Genomic DNA, 24,331 nt, shown 5'->3' with positions numbered 1-24,331 from the left:
AACATTCAGTTTACTTAGGTTTTATTCAAATTTATCAAATGTAAGATACCTAAAATTTCTCTAATCCAGAGGGTTACAATTATCATCACAAGACAGTTGTGATTCAACTTAAAGTTATGAAATTAGTAACTTTTAACAAATATTTTATACCTGTGCTGCCCAACATGGTAGCCACTAACCACATGTGCCTATCTAAATTTAAATTAATCAAAATTAAATCAAAATAAAATTCAGTTCCCTAGTCATCCACATTTCCACTGTACAACATGCACATGAGGCTACTGTTTTGGACAGGGCAGACTACAAAATATTTGCATTCTTGCATAAAATTCTACTGGAAAGGACAGTTTTAAAGAATCACTGAACAGCTTGCACTAAAAAGAAATTAATTTTAATGCACTTCTAATTGAATTGTATGTGGTTTTTTTAAAAAAGGAAAAGCAGCTCTCAACACACTGAATACAAATGTGAAGCACATCATTCTTTTAGTTTTATTGTACATGATGAACACCAGTATGTTTCTTTGATAAAGGAACAATATGCAGTATATTAAGATGTGGCTAAAATAATTCTCCCTACGACATCTCTGAGAAGCATAAAACAGACTGTATTAAATTTTAAGTAGTTAATTATACTGTTACCTATTCAGCATTATGTTTAAGAATGTCAATTCCCATTCATACTATATCATAACAAATATACTCTTTACAAATTTCCAAACTGAGAGCCACACCATAGCACAACCGTTCCTCATCTTAAACCCAAATGCAAGAATAAACTGTTGTTTTGTGGGATACTTTTCTCTATTCTATACCCTGTCAATGTAAGAAAACAAAGTGCTTCATAGAACTTATGAAAAAGTGTGATTTTTCCCTTAGTAAGTCACATTCTCTGGCCAAATGATTGTAATCTGGTTCATGCCTGTAATCCCATCACTTTGGGAGGCCAAAGAGAGAGGATTGTTTGAGGCTAGGAGTTTGAGACCAACCTGGGTAACATAGTGAGACTTTAGTAAAAAAAAAATTTTTTTTGGCTGGGTGTGGTGGCTCACACCTGTAATCTCAGCACTCTAGGAGGCCAAGGCAGGCGGATCACAAGGTCAGGAGTTTGAAACCAGCCTGACCAACATGGTGAAACCCCATCTCTACTAAAAATACAAAAAAATTAGCCAGGTGTGATGGCACACGCCTGTAATCCCAGCTACTCAGGAGGCTGAGGCAGGAGAATTGCTTGAACCCAGGAGGCAGAGGTTGCAGTGAGCTGAGATCGCACCACCGCACTCCAGCCTGGGTGACAGAATGAGATTGTCTCAAAAAAATAAAAATAAAAATAAAAAATAAACAAAAAAGTCGCAACCTCAAAATACAGATCACTAACTAGAAAGAAGCAAAAAAGAAGCAGAAAAAACTTTCTGGATGCCATAAAGTGGGCAAGTGGCATAAAAATAATGTAGAACTGGCCTCCAAGTAGATTTTAACAGCCATAAAATATAGAAACTACTATAATGCTAACAATATACAAAGAAACAGAAAAAACTAAAATTTTTCTAAATATTTAGTAATAAAATAATTTATATACCAAATCCAGATCTGTATCAATCTCTTCAGCCTGAAATGGAGTGAACCACATAGATTTCAACTGATCATCCATGACATCAGCAAGCACATAGGCAGTCCTGGAACAAGAAAAGTATCTGGTGAAAAGCAGAATTCCAAAATCAAATTTCAAATTTTTTTTTTTTTTTTTTTGACGGAGTCTCACTCTGTCACCCAGGCTGGAGTGCAGTGGTGCAATCTCGGCTCCCTGCAAGCTCCGCCTCCCAGGTTCACGCCATTCTCCTACCTCAGCCTCCTGAGTAGCTGAGACTACAGGTACCCGCCACCACTCTAGGCTAATTTTTTGTATTTTTAGTAGAGACAGGGTTTCACTGTGTTAGCCAGGATCATCTCGATCTCCCGACCTCATGATCTGCCCGCCTTGGCCTCCCAAAGTCCCAAAGTGCTGGGATTACAAGCGTAAGCCACCGCGCCTAACCCTTTTTTTTTTTTTTTTTTTTTTTTGAGACAGGGTCTTGCTCTGTTACCCAGCTGAAGTGCAGTGGCACAATCACAGCTCACTGCAGTCGTGATCTCCTGGGCTCAAGTGATCCTCCCACCTTAGCCTCCCTAGTAGCTGGGACCACAGGTGTGCACCACCACACCCAGCTAATTTTTAAAAATTTTTTTGTAGAGATAGGGTCTCCATGTTGCCCAGGCTAGTCTCAAACTCCTGAGCTCAAGCTATCTTCCTGCCTCAGCCTTCCAAAGTGCTGGGATTATATCGTGAGCCAACACGCCCAGTCTTTTAGCTTATCTTCAAGTAAAATCTGTGGAAGGTACAATTAAAATTATTACTTTCTGAAGTATTAAAAGTAGCACCTAAAAAAGAAACTCCAAACGGCAATTAAAAACTAAGTATCCTTAAAAACAAATAACTTGAAAACTAATTCTGCTGTAACAAGTTTTGACCTTTCAGTAAAATAAAACAAAGCCCTGATTTTATCTGCTAGCTTGTTTCTGTACAGCCTGCAAGCTAGCATGATTTGTATAAATTAAAAAAAAAAAAAACTACAGAAGAATACACAACAGAGGCTATATGTGGCCTGCAAAGCCTAGAATTCTTACTATTTGGCCCTTTATAGAAAAAAAAAAGTTTGCTGGCCCTCCCTAGCCTATAGCCATTATAAAACCAACATCTACTCAATTATAAAACATTGTTTATTTTACCTATTGTTAAACAAATTCTGAAGAGATTCTGGAGCTGAAAGTACTGGTTCTACATCCTGGTCACTGAGAGGTAAAGGGTCACCTGATGACTCCAGCATCTGCTTAAGTCCAACTACATTGTCCAACAAAGAATCCAGATTGTCATCATCTTTTGAATGTTCCTATATACAAAAAAAAGCAGAATAAGAAGGTGCAGGTAAAACTTATATCTGTAAACCTACCGACTCTTTAGTAGAAAAGGCTGTATGTTTTATTACTAAGAAATCTGGAACACTGTCCAGAAATTATTAACATTAAACATATTAAAATAAAACAAACACCAAAACACTTGTCATTTTATTTCTAAACAACAGCAGCAAGAGGGTACCCTGCATCCAAAGAACAGACAATTCAAAAACTACTGTCTTCATGTACTCCTTAAAATTCATAACAGGATGGAGGACTTCACTTCAAATTGTTAATTCAAAGAGTTATCTGAAATGGTATAAATACCCAACTAAAGGTTCACTATTTTAAAAAATGTCACTATGAAATATTTGTACTAGTCAAACTGAGAGGAAAATAAGCCTTAGGAATGCTGTTTTTGTTTTTCTTTTTTACCAAAACAAGCTTCTCTAGTTCAAGGAACAAATTTTCTGGACTTTCTTCTTTGCTTTGTAGAAGCTGTTTTAACTCTGCAGCATTAATACTCATCGTCCGAGATGGATGAGCTCCCTCTACTTCCATGAGACCATTATCATCTCCACAACATCCCTGTAAATGTCACACATAAGTTAAATTTGAGAGCAGAGAAATTTACAAAGATGCATCCACACTTACTCATATTATCTAAGCCATATGCTGCAATCTTTCTTTCAATGTTTTGATTTTTACATCAGTACAAATGGCTAGTTTTAAGAATGATTTAGATCAAAGGTGAAGTATGCTTTCTTTGAGTAAGACTCACAAAATATTTAAATTGGTAAACATATATTTTACTGGCATCAAGATTTTTCAACAAAATACCCAATGGCAAATACACTGGCAGTTGCAGGACATGTGACACACTGATTGATGCTCAAGAATTAATAAAATGCTTGCTATAACAAAGAACTGATGAAACCTGAAATTATCTTTCTGAAGATAACACAGACAAGTAAAGAACTATCATATTTAACTAAAGAACTATCATATTTAAGACTATATTCTGTCACATAGAAAAGTTAATATTTTCTGCTTTAAAAGTATGCTACAGGCCGGGCGCGGTGGCTCAAGCCTGTAATCCCAGCACTTTGGGAGGCCGAGACGGGCGGATCACGAGGTCAGGAGATCGAGACCATCCTGGCTGACACGGTGAAACCCCGTCTCTACTAAAAAATACAAAAAACTAGCCGGGCGAGGTGGCGGGCGCCTATAGTCCCAGCTACTCGGGAGGCTGAGGCAGGAGAATGGCATGAACCCGGGAGGCGGAGCTTGCAGTGAGCTGAGATCCGGCCACTGCACTCCAGCCTGGGCGGCAGAGCGAGACTCCGTCTCAAAAAAAAAAAAAAAAAAAAAAAAAAGTATGCTACATAATAAAGTGAATTCTGGAGTGATAACATTTCAATACCAGAAAATCCTTCTAGGAAAATAAATCTTGCTTCATGATAGGAAAACCATCCATATTGTCACATACACTTATGGTAGAGAGCCGTATGCCTACCTAAACATTGTATAAAATCTTTAACCTTGTTTTTTTGTTGTCGAGACAGGGTCTCACTATGTCACCCAGGCTGCAGTGCAGTGGCACAATCATAGTTCACCGCAGCCTCGACCTCTTCAGGTTCAAGTGATCCTTTCATCTCATCCTCCCAAGTACCTGGGACTGACTACAAGCACGTGCCACCATGCCCAGCTAATTTTAAAATTTTTCATACAGATGGGGTCTCACTATGTTACCTAGGCTGATCTCAAATCCTGGGCTCAAGCAATCTTCCCACCTCAACCTCCCAAAATGCTGAGATTACAAGTGTGAGCCACCTTGCCTAACCTGTCTGCCTTTCTTTCTTTTCTTTTCTTTCTTTCTTTCTTCCTTTCTTTCCATCTTTCTTTCTTTCTCTCTCTCTCTTTCTTTTTTTTTTTTTGAGATGGAGTCACACACTGTTGCCCAGGCTGGAGTGCAACAGCGCAATCTCAGCTCACTGCAACCTCTGCCTCCTGGGTTCGAACGATTCACCTGTTTCAGCCTCCCAAGCAGCTGGGATTACAGACGTCCACCCCCAAGCCCAGCTAATTTTTTGTATTTTTAGTAGAGACGAGGTTTCACCATGTCGGCCAGGCTGCTTTTGAACTCCTGACCTCAAGTGATCCACACCTACCTTGGCCTCCCAAAGTGCTAAGATTACAGGCGTGAGCCACCGTGCCCAGCCTGTTTTTCTTATTTTAAGAAACAGTGTTGGCCAGGCATGGTGGCTCATGCCTGTAATCCCAGCACTTTTGGAGGCTGAGGCAGGTGGATTGCTTGAGCCCAGGAGCTCAAGACCAGGCTGGGCAACATGGCAAAATCCCATCTCTACTAAAAATACAAAAATTAGCTAGGTGTGATGGTGCACATCTAAAGTCCCAGCTACTCAAGAGGCTGAGGTGGAAGGATCACCTGAGCCTAAGGAAGTCAAGGCTGCAGTGAGCCATGATCATGCTACTGCACTCCAGCCTGGGCGTCAGATGGAGACCTCATCTCAGAAAAAAAACAGAGAGAGAGTGTCTCACTCTTTCACCCAGGCTGAAGTACACTGGCACAATCATAGCTCACTGCAACCTTGAATTCATAGGTTCAAGTGATTTCCCCGACCCCGCCTCCTGAGCAGCCAGAGGCACATGCCACCAAACTAAGTAGGGCAGGCATATTAATGGCTTCTGGAATTGTGCTCATAATATACCATGACTTTGGAAAATATTAATAAGAGAAATCTTTATTTTAACAATAATATTTTAGAGTGGAGACAATAATCTTTAATTCATGTTTGTATGATAGACCAAAAATACTAAAGCATAATCAACTTTACAGTTACCCCAAAATCACAACATCCAAAACAATCAGTAAATTAAGTAACAAAAATTAAATAACTAAGAGACTAACAAAATTTCATTATTCTGAGTTGCCCTAGCAAGGTAACTCAAAGTCATAAATTTTTTTTTTTTTTTTTTTTTTTGAGACAGTGTCTTGCTCTGTCACCCAGACTAGACTGCAGTGACACAATCATAGCTAACTTCAGCCTCCAACTCCTGGGCTCAAGCTATCCTCCAATCTCAGTCTCTCAAATAGATGGGACTACTGGTAGACACACCACATCTGGCTAATTTTTGTTGTTTCTAGAGACAGAGTTTTGCTGTGTTGTACAGGTTGACCTCAAACTTTTGGGCTCAAGCAATCCTCCTACCACAGCCTCCCAAAGTGATGGGATTAGAGGCATGCGCAACCACACTCATCTAAGAATTATTTTAAAATGAACGCACTTGGCCAGGTGCGGTAGCTCATGCCTGTAATCCCAGCACTTTGGGAGGCCGAGGTGGGCAGATCACCTAAGATCGGGAGTCCAAAACCAGACTGGTCAATGTGGTGAAATCCCATCTCTACTGAAAGAGTACAGAAAATTAGCTAGGCATGGTGGTGGGTGTCTGTAATCCCAGCTACTCAGGAGGCTGAGGCAGGAGAATCACTTGAACCCAGTATGTGGAGGTTGCAGGAAGCCGAGATCACGCTACTGCACTCCAGTCTGGGTGACAGAGCAAGACTCCATCTAAAATAAAATAAAATAAAATGAACTAAAGTGATCTTTTTTACGTTGGATATTTGATATATAAAGTGATTTAACTTATGGCAAAGTATTTCTCTTTTTTTCAAGACAGGGTCTCACTATTTTGCCCAGGCTGGTCTCAAACTCCTGGCCCCAAGAGATCCTCCCACCTCAGCCCACCAACGTGCTGAGATTACAGGTGTGAGCCACCGTACCTAGCCAAAGATTTCAAATTTAAGAAACACCAAATACATACATACATATATACACAAACACACACATACTTACAATTGTGTCAGAGTTAAGAATTTGTCTCATAAATTCTAAAAATGAAGATGCAAGCTCTCCTGTGTCCTTACTAAATGTGCTGACCACTCGTTTCAGTAAACTATGCAGAGCACTACTGTTTTTCCTTAAAGAACTGTAAATAAAGAAAATAAAGAGAAGATATTATCTTAAAATATGAGCGTATAAAACTGGTATGAGAAATGAACTCGGTTCAGACAGAATAAAACTTACTCCATCATTTTTTAAAATGTTAAGAAGTACTTTGGTGTGTCTTTGTACACAAATATAACAAAGAAGCATCAATAGTTACCAACTCCTTTTAAAGCTAAGCTTCAAGTTCTTAAAAAAAAAAAATTTCCCCCAAATAATACATTTATAAAATTTAACACAAGAGGCTGGGTGTGGTGGCTCATGCCTGTAATCCCGGTGCTTTGGGAGGCCGAAGGGTGTGATCACTTGAGGTCAGGAGTTTCAGAGCAGCCTGGCCAACATAGTGAAACCTGGTGTCTATTAAAAAAAACAAAAATACAAAAATTAACAGGGAGTGGTGGCACATGCCTGCAATCCCAGCTACTCAGGGGAGGCTGAGGCAGAAGAATCACTTAAATGACTGGGAGGCAGAAGTTGCAGTGAGCCAAAATCATGCCACTGCACTCCAGCTTGAAGGACAGAGCGAGGCTTCATCTCAAAAAAAAAGAAAAACTTAACACAGAAAACTTGCCAGTTCCCTATTTATAAACCTTTTGACCGGGCACGGTGGCTCACACCTGTAATCCCAGCACTTTGGGAGTCCAAGGCGGGAAGATCACGAGGTTAGGAGATCCCAACCTACTGTGTTACTGGCTAACACAGTAAAACTCCGTCTCTACTAAAAATACAAAAAATTAGCCAGGTGTGGTGGTGCATTCCTGTAATCCCAGCTACTGTGGAGGCTGAGGCAGGAGAATTGCTTGAACCCAGAAGACGGAGGTTGCAGTGAGCCGAGATTGCGCCACTGCACTACAGCCTGGGCGACAACAAAGAGAAATAGATTAAATTCAAAAATAAAAATGTTAATGGAAAAAGCATGGGTTCAAAATCGAACTATACCAATTACTAACCACTACACACAATCTTTAAGTGAGTCCTACTTCCATGGTCTATCAAAAACTAGGGCCCTATTAGAATGCCTAACATTTTAAAACTTGCAATACCAACTTCTGGTGAGGATGAGGAGCAACTGGAGCTCTAATACCCTGCTGGTGGGAATGAAAAATGGTATCTCTCCTTTGGAAAACAGTTTGGTAGTTTCTTTTAAGGTTAAACATACACCTATCTTACAACCCAGTAACCCCACTCCTAAGTGTCTACCCAAGAGAAATGAAAACTGAGATTCACACAAAAACCTGTATGCAAAGCTTTATTCATAACCACCAAAATTTGAAAACAATCCAGATTGCTAGAAAATTAGTCACCAATAAGAACAAATTATATGACTCTAAGCATCTGTCAAAACACATAGAACTGTACACCATAAAATATAAATTTGACTAGATATAATTTTTTTATATCTGTAATGCCTGTAATCCCAGCACTTTGGGAGGCTGAGGCAGGCGGATCACGAGGTCAGGAGTTCGAGACCAGCCTGGCCAACACACTGAAACCCTGTCTCTACTAAAAGAAAAAAAAATACAAAAAATTAGCTGGGTGTGGTGGCGGGCACCTGTAATCCCAGCTACTCAGGAGGCTGAGGCAGGAGAATCACTTGAACACGGGAGGCGGAGGTTGCAGTGAGCCGAGATGGCACGATTGCACTCCAGCCCAGGTGACAGTGCAAGACTCCATCTCAAAAAAAAAAAAAAAAAAAAAAAAAAAGAATGCAGACTATGACCAATGAATCCAACTGTATTACAAATGAACCATATAACGAAACTGAAAGAGACAGAGAAGAAAGAAGCTGACATAAATAACTTTGAAAAACAGCTTTTTGACTGGATATACAAAGGCTACAGACAAAAAGAACCATATACAAACACTGTACTCCTGTTGCTCAATTTGTTTCCCACAGGAGTATGGTTTAGTAATGAGTTTGAGACTGCTACTTCATTTGTAAACTAGGGCTAAACAAATAAGCAAATATAGATAATGAGAGCTGAATTTCTCACTGTTAGAGAATAAAATAATCAAGAAAGGGAAAATGCTAGAATTCACTTCTGGTACTGGATCAAAGTTAAAGTATTAGTATGGGCCAGGTGTGGTGGCTCACGCCTATAATCCCAGCACTTTGGAAGGCAGAGACAGGTGGATCACTTGAGCCCAGGAGTTCACGACCAGCCTGGGCACCAGTTGAAACCCTGGCTCTACAAAAAATACAAAAATTAGCCAGGCATGGTGGCTTGTGCCTGTAGTAGTACTTGGAAGGCTGAGGTAGTGCATAAAATTTCCACACACTATTCAGTAGAATGTATATTCTGTGGTTTTTGGATGGAATGTTCTGTATCTATCTGTTAAGTCCATTTGTTCCAGGTATAATTCAAATCTATTGTTTCTTTGTTGACTTTCTGTCTTGATGACCTCTCTAATGCTTTCAGTGGAGTATTAAGGTCCCCCCCACTATTATTGCGTTGCTGTCTATCTTATTTCTTAGGTCTATTATTAATTGTTTTATAAATTTCAAAGCCCAGTGTTAGGTGCATATATGTTTAGGATTATATTATTTTCCCATTGGGCAAGGCCTTCTATTATTATATAATACCCTTCTTTGTCTTTTTTTAACTTTTTTAACTTGCATGAAATGTCTTTTTCATGCAAATGAAGGAGGATCAGGAGAAGTGCTTGAGCCCAGGAAGCGGAGGCTGCAGTGAGCTGAGATCACGCCACTACACTCCAGCCTGGGTAACAGCATTAGAACCTATCTCAAAACAAAGAGACAGACAAAAAAACCCACCAAATATTAGTATTAATTCACTTCCTCAAAAACATATATAAATTAACACATTTATTGTTTTAAATTGTTTCTCAGACATATGAGGACATGCTTTTTGCAACTGTTCTCTCCAGGATATTAGCATGTTTTGTTCCTCACCTCTTTCAGGTCTTCATCTTTGTTCAAGGGTCACCTTTTTAGCAAGTGCAAGGGGCTCCCTGATGAAGTTCCCATATTTCAAATGGCAACTGCCATCCTCACCTCTGATCCTTACTATCCTTCTTCCGTATTCTATGTTTTTTCTGTAACATACTATGTATTTTATTTACTTATTTATTGTCTGTCAACCCACAGTAGAGTGAAAGCACCAAGGCGGCATGGATTTTTTTTTTTTTTTTAACTGAATTCCCAGTACCTAAAATCAGTGCCTGGTCCAAAGAAGGCATTCAATAAATGTCTGTGGACTAGACGAATCTAGTGTGTATTTTCATTCCTTCATAGTGCCTACTAGGTACCAGGTTTCTAGGTGCTGGGGAGTGTGGTCAATGTAGCTTATATTCTAGTGAGGGAGACAAGCAAACAAGAAATGAATCCATATAATGTGATGTATAAATCCATATAATGCAGTGGAAAATATGAGCAGGGACATAAAGGGCAGGCTATTTAGACAGGAAATATATTCATACAGATACCAGAATGAAGTGATAAAATAAGTCATCAAAGAATCTAGGGGAAAAACGTTTTAGGACAAAACAAACAAGCCTGGAGATAGGAATAAGCCTGACAAGTGAACAAAAAGTGAGGATAAAAGGGCTATAAGACGACTCAGGGCCAGACTTTATAAAGCCTTACAGATCATTATAGAGAGTTTGCATTTTAATTGAGGTACAATAGGAAACCATTAGAAGGATTTCAGCAGAAATCGTGTTTTAAGTTTTAAAAGATTACTCTGGCTTCTGAGAGAATGAATTTTAGAAAGCCAAATGGTGGAAGCAAGGATACCAATTAGGAGGCTACTGCAATGGGCTATGCTAGAAATGATAGTGGCCTGGATAAAAGTAATAGCTACAGAGGTAGAGAAGAGGGATCAGATTCAGGATGTATTTTGGAGAAATAATCCACAGGACTTAATGAGATGCCATTAGATAGTCAAGTAGAAATATCAAGTAGATTAATGGGTTACTTGGAGCTTAGCAGAGAGATAAAGGTTAAAAGGGAAAAAGGGAATAGGTTAAGAGGACTTAGGACAAGGTTACAGATAAGAAAAAAGGACCAGAAACATTAAGTCTAGGAAACCCAACAAAATCATAAATAATACAACAGCACAGGTATACGAAGAAAATTTGTGGGAGTACCTAACCCAACTAGGAAAGCTTTTTGGCTTTTGTGGAAGTGCAGTGTATGAGGTGAGTTTCAAAGGACATGGAGTAAGTATCTAGGCAATAGGAAAAAGGTTAAAGGCTTTGGTGAGAGATTGGATGGGGGCAGAGCATGAGGAATGGATGTGAAGCAGGTGCCATCAACTGAGAGCAAATACAGAAGACACAGGTATGTCAGGACAAGGAGATGGAGAAAGGAAGAGCCAGCACCAAACACAGTACCTGCAATGTAAGTTTTCAACCAGTGCTACAAGAATTAATGAGAAAGAGGCAAAAGTATGTTTCCTCATCCTTACTATCTCATAATCCCATGTAGTTTAATAAATCTAAGTACTAGCCAGGTATCTTCCCTCTTCCTTCTCCTAGCAAAGAAAAACATCAGGGCATGGACAGAAAAATTAGAGTAGAGTAGAAATTATACTTGACAGTGAGCAGTCTGAGGTTTATATCATTTCTTTTTCTTTTTTTTTGAGACAAGGTCTCGCTCTGTTGCCCCGACTAGAATGCAGTGGCATGCTCACTGCAGCCTTGACCTCCCAGGCTCAAGCAATCCTCCCACCTCAGCTTCCCAAGTAGTTGGGACTACAGGTGTGTGCCACCATGCCCAACCAATTTTGTAAATTTTTTTTATAGAGATAGGTCTCCCTATGTTGCCCAGGCTAGTCTCGAACTACCAGGCTCAAGCGATTCTCCCACCTCAGTCTCTTGAAGTGCTGAAATTATAGATATGAGCCACCATGCTCAGCTATTTATGTAAGTTCAGATTAATTTTGTCCCAGCCACTCCTCTAGAAAACAAAATATGGTCAGCTCTCCATACCCATGGATTCTGCATCCACAGATTCCACCAACCATGGAATGAAAATATTATAAATAAATAAACAACAATATGAATAAAAAATAATACAAATTTTAAGATAGAGCAAATTATTTACGTAAATTATTTACATAACATTCACACTGTATTATAAGTAACCTAAGGTGATTTCAAGTATATAAGAGAAATACTGTACCGTTTTACATAAGGGACTTGGGCATCTATAGATTTTGGTATCCAATTCCCCATGGATACTGAGGAACTGTACACAGAATCTGCATTTTAGCTTTAAGGTCTATAAAATCCCTCTAGCATCCATCACCTCTGAGGATACAACAACGAAACAAAGACCTTAAGGCATGAATTACCATCCCTGGAACAGTGAGATTTCCTTCCAAATACCGTACCATGCCCACAGTAATTTGTGTATCTATTCATTTTATTATCTTTAATCCCAAAGATTCTATTATTAGCATGACCTTTCATTGCTAATTAATCTTTTCCATACACACAAAATTTCTCCCATGAAAGAAATCATTTCTTCAACTTTCTACAATAGGTATGAATTAATGTGGGGTGGGTGGGCAGTGACAGAATGAAAAAATTAAATCTAAGAGTATATTAAATTAGACAAATCATTACCTTTTTAAATGAAATAATCCATAATCATGCTCTGCAAGAAACATCATTGTTCTGACACACGTCAGTAAACAGTTGTAACTGCTCTCAGAGTTAGCCAGCGTAGCCAACAGACAGTCACAGATTGAGGCCATCAATTCTTTATTTGGTAGAGAGTTGGAGAGCTGCTCCAGTTCAGAAATAGAACCTTCAGAAGAGCTTGGTAAAATAAGTGCAATGTCCTGTGGGGAGCAAGGGGAAAAAAATCAATTTTTTAAATGATTATCACCATCACTTAGCACTTTTGAGAAATACATAGCAATTAATATTCAGTAACTATCTCATTAAAATATTGTTGCTACTGTTCCATACCAAACATATACTTAAACACATTAAGAATAATGAAATTGCCGGGCGCAGTGGCTCAAGCCTGTAATCCCAGCACTTTGGGAGGCCAAAACGGGTGGATCACGAGGTCAGGAGATCGAGACCATCCTGGCTAACATGGTGAAACCCCGTCTCTACTAAAAAATACAAAAAACTAGCCGGGCGAGGTGGCGGGCGCCTGTAGTCCCAGCTACTCGGGAGGCTGAGGCAGGAGAAGGGCATGAACCCAGGAGGCGGAGCTTGCAGTGAGCTGAGATCCAGCCACTGCACTCCAGCCTGGGCCACAGAGCGAGACTCCATCTCAAAAAAAAAAAAAAAAGAATAATGAAATTACTTTTCCCTTTTAAAAAAGTTAATACAAGGATATACACCTAAAGGAATAAATATTTAAATATTTTGATTTACTTTTAAACGACATCTTTAAAAATTTTTTTTCTTTCGGTATTGCAGTAAATATAGTTTCTGTTTTCAAAAGGTTAAAGGTAAAAAGTATTTTGTACTAAAATAATTAACGTACTGTATTATTTATTCATTTGTATCTTTTTTGGTTTATAAAGAAACTTTTCAGAGAAATAAAGCTTTTTTTTTTTTTTTTGAGACGGAGTTTCACTCTTGTTGCCCAGGCTGGAGCGCAATAGCACAATCTCGGCTCACCGCAACCTCTGCCTCCAAGGTTCAGGCAATTCTCCTGCCTCAGCCTCCCAAGTAGCTGGGATTACAGGCATGCGGTGCCACACCCAGCTAATTTTGTATTTTTAGTAGAGACAGGGTTTCTCCATGTTGGTCAGGCTGGTCTCGAACTCCCGACCTCAGGTGATTCACCTGCCTCAGCCTCCCTAAGTGCTAGGATTACAGGCATGAGCTACCACACCTGGCCAGAAATAAAGTTTAGTATACATTAATACTGCAATTTAAGGCTCGGCACAGTGGTTCACACCTGTAATCCCTGTACTTTCGGAGGCCAAGGCAAGTGGATTACTTGAGGCAAGGAGTTCAAGACGAGCCTGGCCAACATGGTGAAACACCCTTCTCTACCAAAAATACAAAAATTAGCCAAGCATGGTGGTGCATGCATGCAATCCCAGCTACTGGGAAGCTGAGGCAAGAGAATCACTTGAACCCAGGAGACGGAGGTTGCATTGAGCCAAGATCGTGCCACTGCACTCCAGTCTGGACAACAGAACCAGACTCCATCTCAAAAACAAGCAAACAAAAAAACAAAAAAAGCCCCCTACAATTTAAAATATCAGAAAGTTGGATGGATAGAGGAGATGAACATTTAACCACAGTCTTTCAATCAAATAGTTCCCTCTACTTTTTATATATATGTATATACTTCTAAATTCAAGTTTTCCAATGCTAAGCAAGTTTAGCTAATGATAACTCTAAAAACTCTCACTACTCTTTATAGAAGTAAACTGAATTTTTTTTTGAGATGAAGTCTCCCTCTATTGCCCAGGAGTGCAGTGGCGCAATCTTGGCTCATTGTAACCTCCGCCTCCTGGGTTCAAGCTGGGACTACAGATGCGCGCCACCACGCCCAGCTAGTTTTTTTGTAGTAGAGATGGGGTTTCACCATATTGGCCAGACTGGTCTCAAACTCCTGACCTTGTAATCCACCCACCTCGGCCTCCCAAAGTGCTGGGATTACAGGCGTGAGCCACCATGCCCAGCCAAAAGTAAACTGAATTTTACAAGAGCATTTTGGATTATGTTTTATCATCTTTAATTACTTCAACATACTGCAAACTCATATTCAACTTGGCTTAAAACTATAAAACAAGGCTTGAATCAGAAGGAAAACATGGCAAAGTGAGGCCATCAATGAGATTCGTGTGACCAAGGCAGCTAGGATGCCATAGCACTGTTCAATGTAGTCATGCAACCCAAAGTGGATTACATAAGAAATACCAATCAAGTGGACACTTTGAGGTACAAGCACTTAGAATACCCTTTCTACCAGGTCCCCTTCTTTGTGAAAACAAGTCACACACACGCACACAAAAAAGTTCTTTCTTGACCTGGGTCTTAAAGGTAACCAAACTGAGAATCTGTTAAGCTAGAAAAATAGTCTTCCAACGTGGGACTCTATTCTGCCTGAAATAAAAAATCACATTTGATGACCACTTAGCAAGAGCATTCTGACAAGCTAAAACGGTATTAGGCATAGAAATCTCCAAAGATCTCAATCATAATGGGCTTTAAAAGTTAAAACAGGCCAGGCGCAGTGGCTCAAGCCTGTAATCCCAGCACTCTGGGAGGCCAAGACGGGCAGATCACGAGGTCAGGAGATCGAGACCATCCTGGCTAACACGGTGAAACCTCGTCTCCACTAAAAAAAAAAAAAAATACAAAAAACTAGCTGGGCGTGGTGGCGGGCGCCTGTATTCCATCTACTCGGGAGGCTGAGGCAGGAGAATGGTGTAAACCCGGGAGGCGGAGCTTGCAGTGAGCCGAGATCGCGCCACTGCACTCCCTGGGTGACAGAGCGAGACTCCGTCTCAAAAAAAAAAAAAAAAAAAGTTAAAACAATTCTCATTAACCCATGAAACTATAAATAATATAGACAAGTCAATAATATAGACAACAGGGAAAAAATAGTACTACTGTTAGCCAACATCTATAAGCAAAGTAGTCTGAAACACACTAAAAGTGTAGTAGCCTTCAAATGTTGCCCTAACAAGAGAACACATTAATTCAATCAAGCTATGAAATTTAAGAATGACTTGGCGTAGCCAGGCATGGTGGCTCTCGTCTGTAATCCCAGCACTTTGGGAGGCTGAGGCAGATGGATCACCTGAGATCAGGAGTTCAAGACCAGCCCGACAAACATGGTGAAACCCTGTCTCTACTAAAAATACAAAAATTAGCCAGGCATGGTGGTATGTGCCTGTAATCCCAGCTACTCGGGAGGCTGAGGCAGGAGAATCACTTGAACCTGGAGGGGCAGAGGCTGCAGTGAGCTGAGATCGCACCATTGCACTCCAGCCTGGGCGACAGAATGAGACTCCATCTCAAAAAAAAGAATGACCTGTGTAATGTAATTGGAAGGAAAATGAATTAGACCCTAAAAAATACCGAAACAGTGGCACATAAAGCAATTACCCAAGGTTATGATCTTATAAAGGAAAGAAAAAAGCTCTTCAGAGAAACCCATGAACAATAGCAGGAATAATAAAACATAGGTGAGAGCTGTTCATTCACGGCCAAAATTTACATAAGATGCTTAAATACACACACACACACAGAAACTTTATAAAATAACTATAAATACCTGATCACAGAGAGACTGCAAAATGGATGTGACATATTCAACACACTGTTGGCGAATAACACTGTCTCCAGGAGACCGCACCAAAGCTAAAAGATCCTGGAATATCTCTGCGTATCTTTCATCACCTTTAATAGTTCCATTAATTAGATGCAAAATAGCTAATTTACAAGCTTTGTTTGAAGCCAGAGCATCAAGAAGAGCAAGCAACCTGGTGGTTTGGCTAGTATACTGTTTTTCTTTATCTTCTGAAGTGCTGAAATAAAATCAATACATTTAGTAAACAAAGTTCTTGATCTTAAGGCATTGTTTAATATTTATTTCTCAATACACATCAACTTACACAAATTTTGCATAAAACATTTAATTCCTTGGGTATAATGACAAATTCTCTGGAATTTTACAATGACTGCAAAAATTTTATAAATTCAGGTTTCCAATAATATATTTTCTTAAATCAGAATACTTCTTTAGGATTTACCATTTGAAAACCCCAAATCAAGACCTTCAAGATATCGTCCACATGAAATGATGAAATAAAGCTTTCTCATTTTAAAAGTCTGTTAACTATTCATATATACATATGTGTGCATATGTAGGAATATGTGTATATTTACATGTATATATGTTATCTGGGCATTATAAACCCTAGTTTCCAAATTGTAAGGGAAAAAATACATGTGTCAAAAATAACTTGAGGAAAAAATTTTTAATGCAAAATGAAAATACCTTTGCAAGTCTTCTACAATCAAATCCAACACAGTTCTCATAATCAGAAGTGCAGTTGGTGAGGCAAGGTCACACAATTGAACACAAATACGCCGTAACATATGTTGAATGGGCTGGCAGGTTGTGCCAGAGAAAGAGCGAACTATTTCTTGGAGCAACTTTGCTTGAACATGAAGGTGCATGCTCCACAATTTTCGGGTGTTGAGTGCCACTGATATATCATGTGGCTCAATAACCTGTTAAAAAAGTATAATGTGTGTGTACGTAGATTTTTTAATATTTATTTATAGTCACAAAAACTGTTCAGGAAGAAATGTTATGAAAAGAACATTTTTACTGCATGCTTAAAACATTTAATCTTCTATTATACAGTTAAACATTTGCTTGAATTCAATGAGTCTAAAAAATCTTATTGTTCTCAGGTTAGCAGTTAGTTGAGTAGAGTCCATTGGTGAAGCAACCTAGTTATTGGCAAATTCTAACACATGGTAAGGAGGGGGAAAAGGATGTAAAATAACAGAAATATGTAAGTACAAACATACATAACAGCATAATAAAACTCACTTTAACAAAAATTTATTTAAAATGTTACCCCCATATTTCCTCAATGACCAACTTGTTGCAGTTTTATCTCCCCCTCATCCGGTTATTTTATGTCTTTTTGGGAGGAAGGGAGATGAGGGTTTTTGTTTTTTAACAAAATCACTGGCTTTTTAAAAAGTGTTACTGCAGTCATTTATAAGATGCATGTTATATGGAAGTGATACCTGAGTTGTTTGCATGGGCAATGGAAGAGGCAGCAGCTCTGAAAGGAGTATGAGTCCAGAAAAAAATCCTTCAGGAACCTTCAAGATTGAAGAAAGAACTTCTTTTAACATTAAAGACCAAGTATTATTGGCCAGAGTCTCTTCTGAGATTGTGAGTTTTTCATTAACTCCTTGTGTAAAAGTCAGTAAAATATCAATGATATCATTCTGAATTTTCTGTTCATCACTATCCAAACGACCTGAGAGGGGGATAGAGCACAGGAGCATATGTAAAGTAACAAGCGCTGAAGGAACACGCATGTCCTTAAACTCAAAGGATCCACCTCTCAGGAGTTCTGTTAACATAGTTTTAAGAAGAGTGAGTGTGCAGCGAGCCATTGAAATAGTAGTAACTCTGTGAAGGGTAGTCCCCATGTTGACATGGAGCCTCCAAGGCTGAGTCAGAATACTGTTCAATTTTTGCAGAACTCGAATAAACGTGTCCATTCCTTCAGCAGAAAAAAGCTGAATAACGGCAAGATTCCATTTCAGATCTTTCTGTTGACCTTTATATAGGATAAGGAAAAGAAACAAAACTAATTACATATATGTTAATAACTGATTAAGAATTATTATTAAACTAAATATTTAATATTTATGATAAATGATTTTATTACATTTATAATAAATGATTATGATAAATATTTACTTATATTTAATTAAAATGATATTTATCTGATGTTTAATAATTATTAAACTAAATATTTAATAAATGATATTTATTCTAGGCTTAAGAATCATAGTTTTTAAAATACAGTAGCCACATTACCTTCAACAGGAGGTGGTGGGCATGCAACATTACAGAGAACACGTAAGGCAGTGGTAAGGCCAACTCCTTCTGGGGTCATCAAGTTATCAATATTCTTTAAAAATAAAAATGAACAGAATATTACATTTCTTAGTACCCATGAGATCAACAGAAAATTCCAGACAAGGAATTACTTAAAAATATGAGCTTCAAGTTAAGAACATACAATATTTTATATTTATTAAGTAAATTTAAAACATGAATAAGGCCCTAGAGTTAATTTATCAAGATTATTTGATCTCTGGCACATGTTGTACTATATGCAATATTATGTAAATAAAAAGAACTGTAATGCACAAGTTCATTGAAAAGAACCAACTAGAACAAAGATAACATAAAGAAATGTATGAAACTCCCTGTATTAAGAGTTTACAATGGCTACTTTCTATATACTCTTTTCATACATCTTCTCTGCCAAAAATGAAGCAATAACTATATTTAAAAAGTCCTGTGGAGGCTGAGTGCAGTGGCTCACACCTGTAATCCCAGCACTCTGACAGGGTGAGATGGAAGGATTGCTTGAGCCCAGGAGTTCGAGACCAGCCTGGGCAACACAGTGACACCCTGCCTCTACAAAATATTAAAAAATCATCCAGGGGTAGTGGTGCATGCCTATTGTCCCAGCTACTCAGGAGGCTGAGGTGGAAGGGATCACTTTAGCCTGGAAGGTCAAGAGTAGAGTAAACCGTGATCATGCCATTGCACTCCAGCCTGGGCAACAGAGTGAAACCTTGTCTCTAAAAAAATAAAAACAAAAAGCCCTGTGAGTACTCAACTTCCTTCAAAAGTGAGGAAGCAGCAGGGAATGTTTTTGGCCTACATGGCATGCATTTTTTTAAATGCAGATACCAGGGGAGTCTAATATACTGTAGCCAGGTGGGGCACAGGTTAAAGGAAAAACAAATACAATTGCCTATGTCCTTAGCACCTGCCTATGCTATGTTTCTAGGTAACAAATAGTTAGGTTTCAGTTTTCTTAGCTTTCACAGAACAGTATTATCAATCGTTTAAAAACTTGGGGCTGGGTGTGGTGGCTCATGCCTGTAATCCCAGCACTTTGGGAGGCTGAGACGGGTGGATCACCTGAGGTTGGGAGTTTGAGAATAGCCTGGCCAACATGGTGAAACCTCGTCTCTACTAAAAATACAAAAATTAGCCAGGCGTGGTAGCACGCGCCTGTAATCCCAGCTACTCGGGAGGCTGAGGCAGGAGAATTGCTTGAAGCTGAAAGGTGGAAGCTACAGTGAGCCGAGATTGAGCCACTGCACTCCAGCCTGGGTGACAGAGCAAGACATCATCTCAAAAACAAAAACAAAAATAAAAACAAACAAACAAAAAACCTTGGAAGAAATAACATTCAAAAAACATTACTATCTCTTAGCTCATAGTAGAGTCTAGACCAAAAAAAAAAAAAAAAAGGTTACTATCTCAATTTAGCTTTTCTTTTATTCTAATCCTTTTCCTTATAATTCCACAAATTACATAAAGCAGCAGGAAGACATAGAGTGAAGTTTCAGTCTTGCATCAACTTTTTATAGTCCATGTTGGGATGAGAGCCACTTATGATAATCATAATTAATGGGATGAAGGTTTACATAAAAATCAACTCTTTTTTTTTTTTTTTTTTTTTTTTTTTGAGACGGAGTCTCGCTCTGTCGCCCAGCCCAGGCTGGAGTGCAGTGGCGCGATCTCGGCTCACTGCAAGCTCCGCCTCCCGGGTTCACGCCATTCTCCTGCCTCAGCCTCCCGAGTAGCTGGGACTACAGGCGCCCACAACCGCGCCCGGCTAATTTTTTGTATTTTTAGTAGAGACGGGGTTTCACCGTGGTCTCGATCTCCTGACCTTGTGATCCGCCCGCCTCGGCCTCCCAAAGTGCTGGGATTACAGGCGTGAGCCACCGCGCCCGGCCTAAAAATCAACTCTTAACTGCAGCATGTAATTCACATTTCTACATCTAAATTTCTTACTGATTAAACAGTTTTACTCAAACCATCGCCATTTATTGAACATCTTGTTAATATTCACTCAACCATGCACAAGTACCCAGAATACCTGACCATCTAAATTTACAGGATATTAATTGTACTTCTCCTGAATAAAAGAAAATGTAATGAAAAGTTCTAGATGTCATTTGAGGTTCAGATTAAGAACACGGAAGAATATGACGGCACCACAGGAAGTAAAAGTACTCTTAGGAGAGTTGGAGTACAAGAAGACAAAGACAGAGAAATCAGTAAAGAAAAATCTGAAGCAGATAAACCCCAACAACACTTTGCTGTGGGTCCCAACAGCAACAAATTAAATATACGAAAATTATTTTAATAATATACACTGCAATTCCAAAACCAAGATGGCTTACATACTCTCTCTCATACACACACACACAAACACACATGTATATGCATGCATGTGCACACACATGCACAGATTTCACCTGCTAAATGAGAGAGAGAATTTAAGATCCGTTCTGCTCTTCTAACTTGAAACGTTTTATGCATATATGAGTGCTTTTAACTTTCCTTGCTATGCTACACAATGATTCAACTAAGGAACAGAGATGAAAATTTTGAATGTAAAATTTTAAAACTGCATTATGAGTTTTATGAATTTTAACTGTTATGAATTATCTCAACTGCAGATTTAACTATCCCAAATTAACAAAGAGAACCAGCCTCCACTGCAATTATCTGGAATGGGCCCTATCAATTTTTACGTAAATATTTTGAGTGAAATTCTTTTTCAGAAATAACGTTTAGCTGAAACAGTTATATGTTACGTGACTACAGCATTTAAAACACTTATAAATGTCATCAAGATTGTAGGTGATACTATTTCCATTTCAGAGGGAAAAAATAGGACAGAATCCAGTAGTGAAAAGTAGTACAGTACACAGGGTTATGTGCACGTGTATTCACATATGCATATAATCACACATCCATCTATATGCATATACCAATCTGTACCTACAAAGTCTAATAAATCAGTCAAGGACACTTAACAATGTCTACATTATCTACACAAGTGATTCAATGCAGTATCACCATATACTACCACACAGTTTCAAAAAGTCAAAGCACTTTTAAGTTTTACACTTACCTGCTTAACATACTCAATTAAGTTTGGGATGCAGTTAATTTCAAATCTAAGGTTTTTCAGAGGTTCAAGCCACTTGCCAAGTTCTTAAAAAGAAAAATAATAATTTATAATATTTAAAAATAGAAGGCTTTATAACAAGGAAAGTATTTCTTCCAAAGAAAAACATTATTAGGTCCATGTTGATTTCAATCATCTAAATTTCATACAGGGATGGACTTGTACTTAATTCTTTTTCTTTTTTTTTTTTTTTTTTTTTTTTTTGAGACAGAGTTTCACTCTTGTTGCCCAGGCTGGAGTGCAGTGGCGCAATCTGGGCTCACTGCAACCTCTGCCTTCTGGTTGCAAGCAATTTTCCTGCCTCAGCCTCCCGAGTATCTGGGATTACAGGCACCTGCCACCACACCGGGCTAATTTTTGTATTTTTAGCAGAGATGGGGTTTCATTCACCATGTTGGCCAGGCTAGTCTCGAACTTCTGACCTCATGATCCGCCCGCCTTGGCCTCCCAAAGTGCTGGGATTACAACTTGTATCTAATTCTTTAGACAAGTTTTTCATTCTGTTGCCCAGGCTGAAGTGCAGCAGTGTGATCATGGCTCACTGCAGTCTCACCCTCCTGGACTCAATCAATCCTCCTGCCTTAACCTCCAAAGTAGCTAGGACTACAGGTGTGCATCACCACACCTGGCTAATTTTTGTACTTTTTGTAGAGATGGGGTTTCACCATGTTGCCCAGACTGGTCTCAAACTCCTGGGTTCAAGTGATCCACCTACCTCAGCCTCCCAAACTGTTGGAATTACAAGCACGAGCCACCGCGCCCGGCTTAAACAATTTAGTTTTAAAATGAAAGAAGTGCCTACTCTTAGTTATCTGATTTCTGCAAATTTAGATGTTTAAATGCTTAAATAGTCTATATAATTAAAATTAATTTTTACAATTTACAACATTAAAAAATTACAAAATAGGGTCGGGCATGGTGGCTCACGCCTATAATCCCAGCACTTTGGGAGGCTGAGGCAGGTGGATCACAGGATCAAGAGATTGAGATCATTCTGGCCAGCATGGTGAAACCCCATCCCTACTTTAGTCCCTACTAAAAATACAAAAATTAGCTGGGCGTGGCGGCACGCACCTGTGGTCCCAGATACTAGGGACGCTGAGGCAGGAGAATCGCTTGAACCTGGGAGGAGGAAGTTGCAGTGAGCCGAGATCACGCCACTGCACTCCAGCCTGGTGACAGAGCGAGACTCTGTCTCAAAAAAATGTATATATATACAAAATAGACTGCTTATAAATTAATGTAACATAGTGTTTATTCACCTATCTTTGCCACTGCCTCTCACACCCACCCAAAAAAAGTATAAACAAAATTTATTAATTTCTAAAGGAATCAAACCCAAGGGGAGATATTTTGCTGAGTGCCTTTTCCTCTAAGAGGAAGTTTTAATTTTGTCAACTTCCAAATTTGCCCTTATAAAATTACTATCACCCCAAAAGAATGACAGCAAACTTTGTTTATAGAATAAACACAAATAAAATCTACCATTTACTGCAAACAAACTCAAAACTCTCCCAGAAGCTATGCCATAACTCCTATATTCTATCACCAAAAAATGTTTCTAGAAAAGCACTCTAATGTAAAAAGTGAAATACCAGTTCCAGATGCCATATAGGAAATAGAAAATAGTAGCCAGGTCTTTCCTTGGTTCTACACTCCTCCACAAGAATTACAGCTGTACACAATTTTCCCCATGCATTTTAAAATTAACTCTTTCTCATATATAGAATATATTGCTCAAAGATACAAGAAATAATAATAAAACAAATACCAGAATACCCAACACCCTGAAAAAGTACTAAAGCACTAATAATACCTTTGAAGACACTGTGTGCCCGTGCCCTCCTTTTATAAATGCATTCTTCAAGGAAAAAAGCTATTCCCAGAATGGGAAGTTGAATTTACTATCCAACTTTTACTGGAGATATCACAAGTAAAATTTAGGATTAAAAAGAAAAGAAGAGGCCACATGCTATTTTAAACCTTTTTTACAGTATTTACTCAATGTTATCAAATTTTCTACTTGATAAGGTCAGAAAATGAGGAACCAAAATAAAATAATTTAAAACTTATTATTAGGTATATTAAACTTTTCAAGGCTGCCCACATAAGGTTTCCCATAAATGTCATTCAATATACATTTATATACTTAAAAAAATAATAGTCATATTTACTATTCTTTACTTCTGAGGATAGCACAAATGTGTTACTCCACAATTAGATTTCTAAGTTGCAGTTTGTGTTTTATGTAGAAATACATACACAGCAAAACACACAGAGGAAAACTATACCCAAAAACTGAACTTGAGTCTTTTTTTTTTTTTTTTTTGAGATGGAGTCTTGCTCTGTTGCCCAGGCTGGAGTGCAGTGGTGTGATCTCAGTTCACTGCAACCTCCGCCTCCCAGGTTCAAGCAATTCTCTTGCCTCAGCCTCCCGAGTAGCTGGAACCACAGGCGTGTGCCACCACGCCCAGCTAATTTTTGTATTCTTAGTAGAGATGGGGTTTCACCATGTTGGCCACGCTGGTCTTGAACTCCTGACCTCAGGTGATCCACCTGCCTTGGCCTCCCAAAGTCCTGGGATTACAGGCATGAGCCACCATACCTGGCCTTGAGTTTGTCTTTAAACTACCTCTTCCATTTTGATAAG

General features: G+C 38.9%; 1 protein-coding gene across 1 annotated transcript in view; it reads right to left on the bottom strand.

Moving 5' to 3' along the window:
- The window catches only part of VIRMA (vir like m6A methyltransferase associated), a 64,669-nt gene that overhangs the window by 4,773 nt on the left and 35,565 nt on the right, over nt 1–24,331 (bottom strand). Inside the window, exons 11-20 of the mRNA XM_011768212.3 lie at nt 21,625–21,707; nt 18,489–18,582; nt 17,681–18,225; nt 16,914–17,149; nt 16,188–16,440; nt 12,551–12,768; nt 6,809–6,941; nt 3,366–3,518; nt 2,766–2,926; nt 1,579–1,675 (exon numbers count right to left, since the gene is read on the bottom strand). Of these exons, the coding sequence (XP_011766514.2) occupies nt 1,579–1,675; nt 2,766–2,926; nt 3,366–3,518; nt 6,809–6,941; nt 12,551–12,768; nt 16,188–16,440; nt 16,914–17,149; nt 17,681–18,225; nt 18,489–18,582; nt 21,625–21,707 (1,973 nt within the window). The remainder of the gene's footprint in view (nt 1–1,578; nt 1,676–2,765; nt 2,927–3,365; nt 3,519–6,808; nt 6,942–12,550; nt 12,769–16,187; nt 16,441–16,913; nt 17,150–17,680; nt 18,226–18,488; nt 18,583–21,624; nt 21,708–24,331) is intronic.

The sequence above is a fragment of the Macaca nemestrina genome, chromosome 8 (assembly GCF_043159975.1).
Source record: "Macaca nemestrina isolate mMacNem1 chromosome 8, mMacNem.hap1, whole genome shotgun sequence".
Taxonomy (NCBI): Eukaryota; Metazoa; Chordata; class Mammalia; order Primates; family Cercopithecidae; genus Macaca; species Macaca nemestrina.
This window is presented reverse-complemented; position numbering and strand designations above follow the sequence as displayed.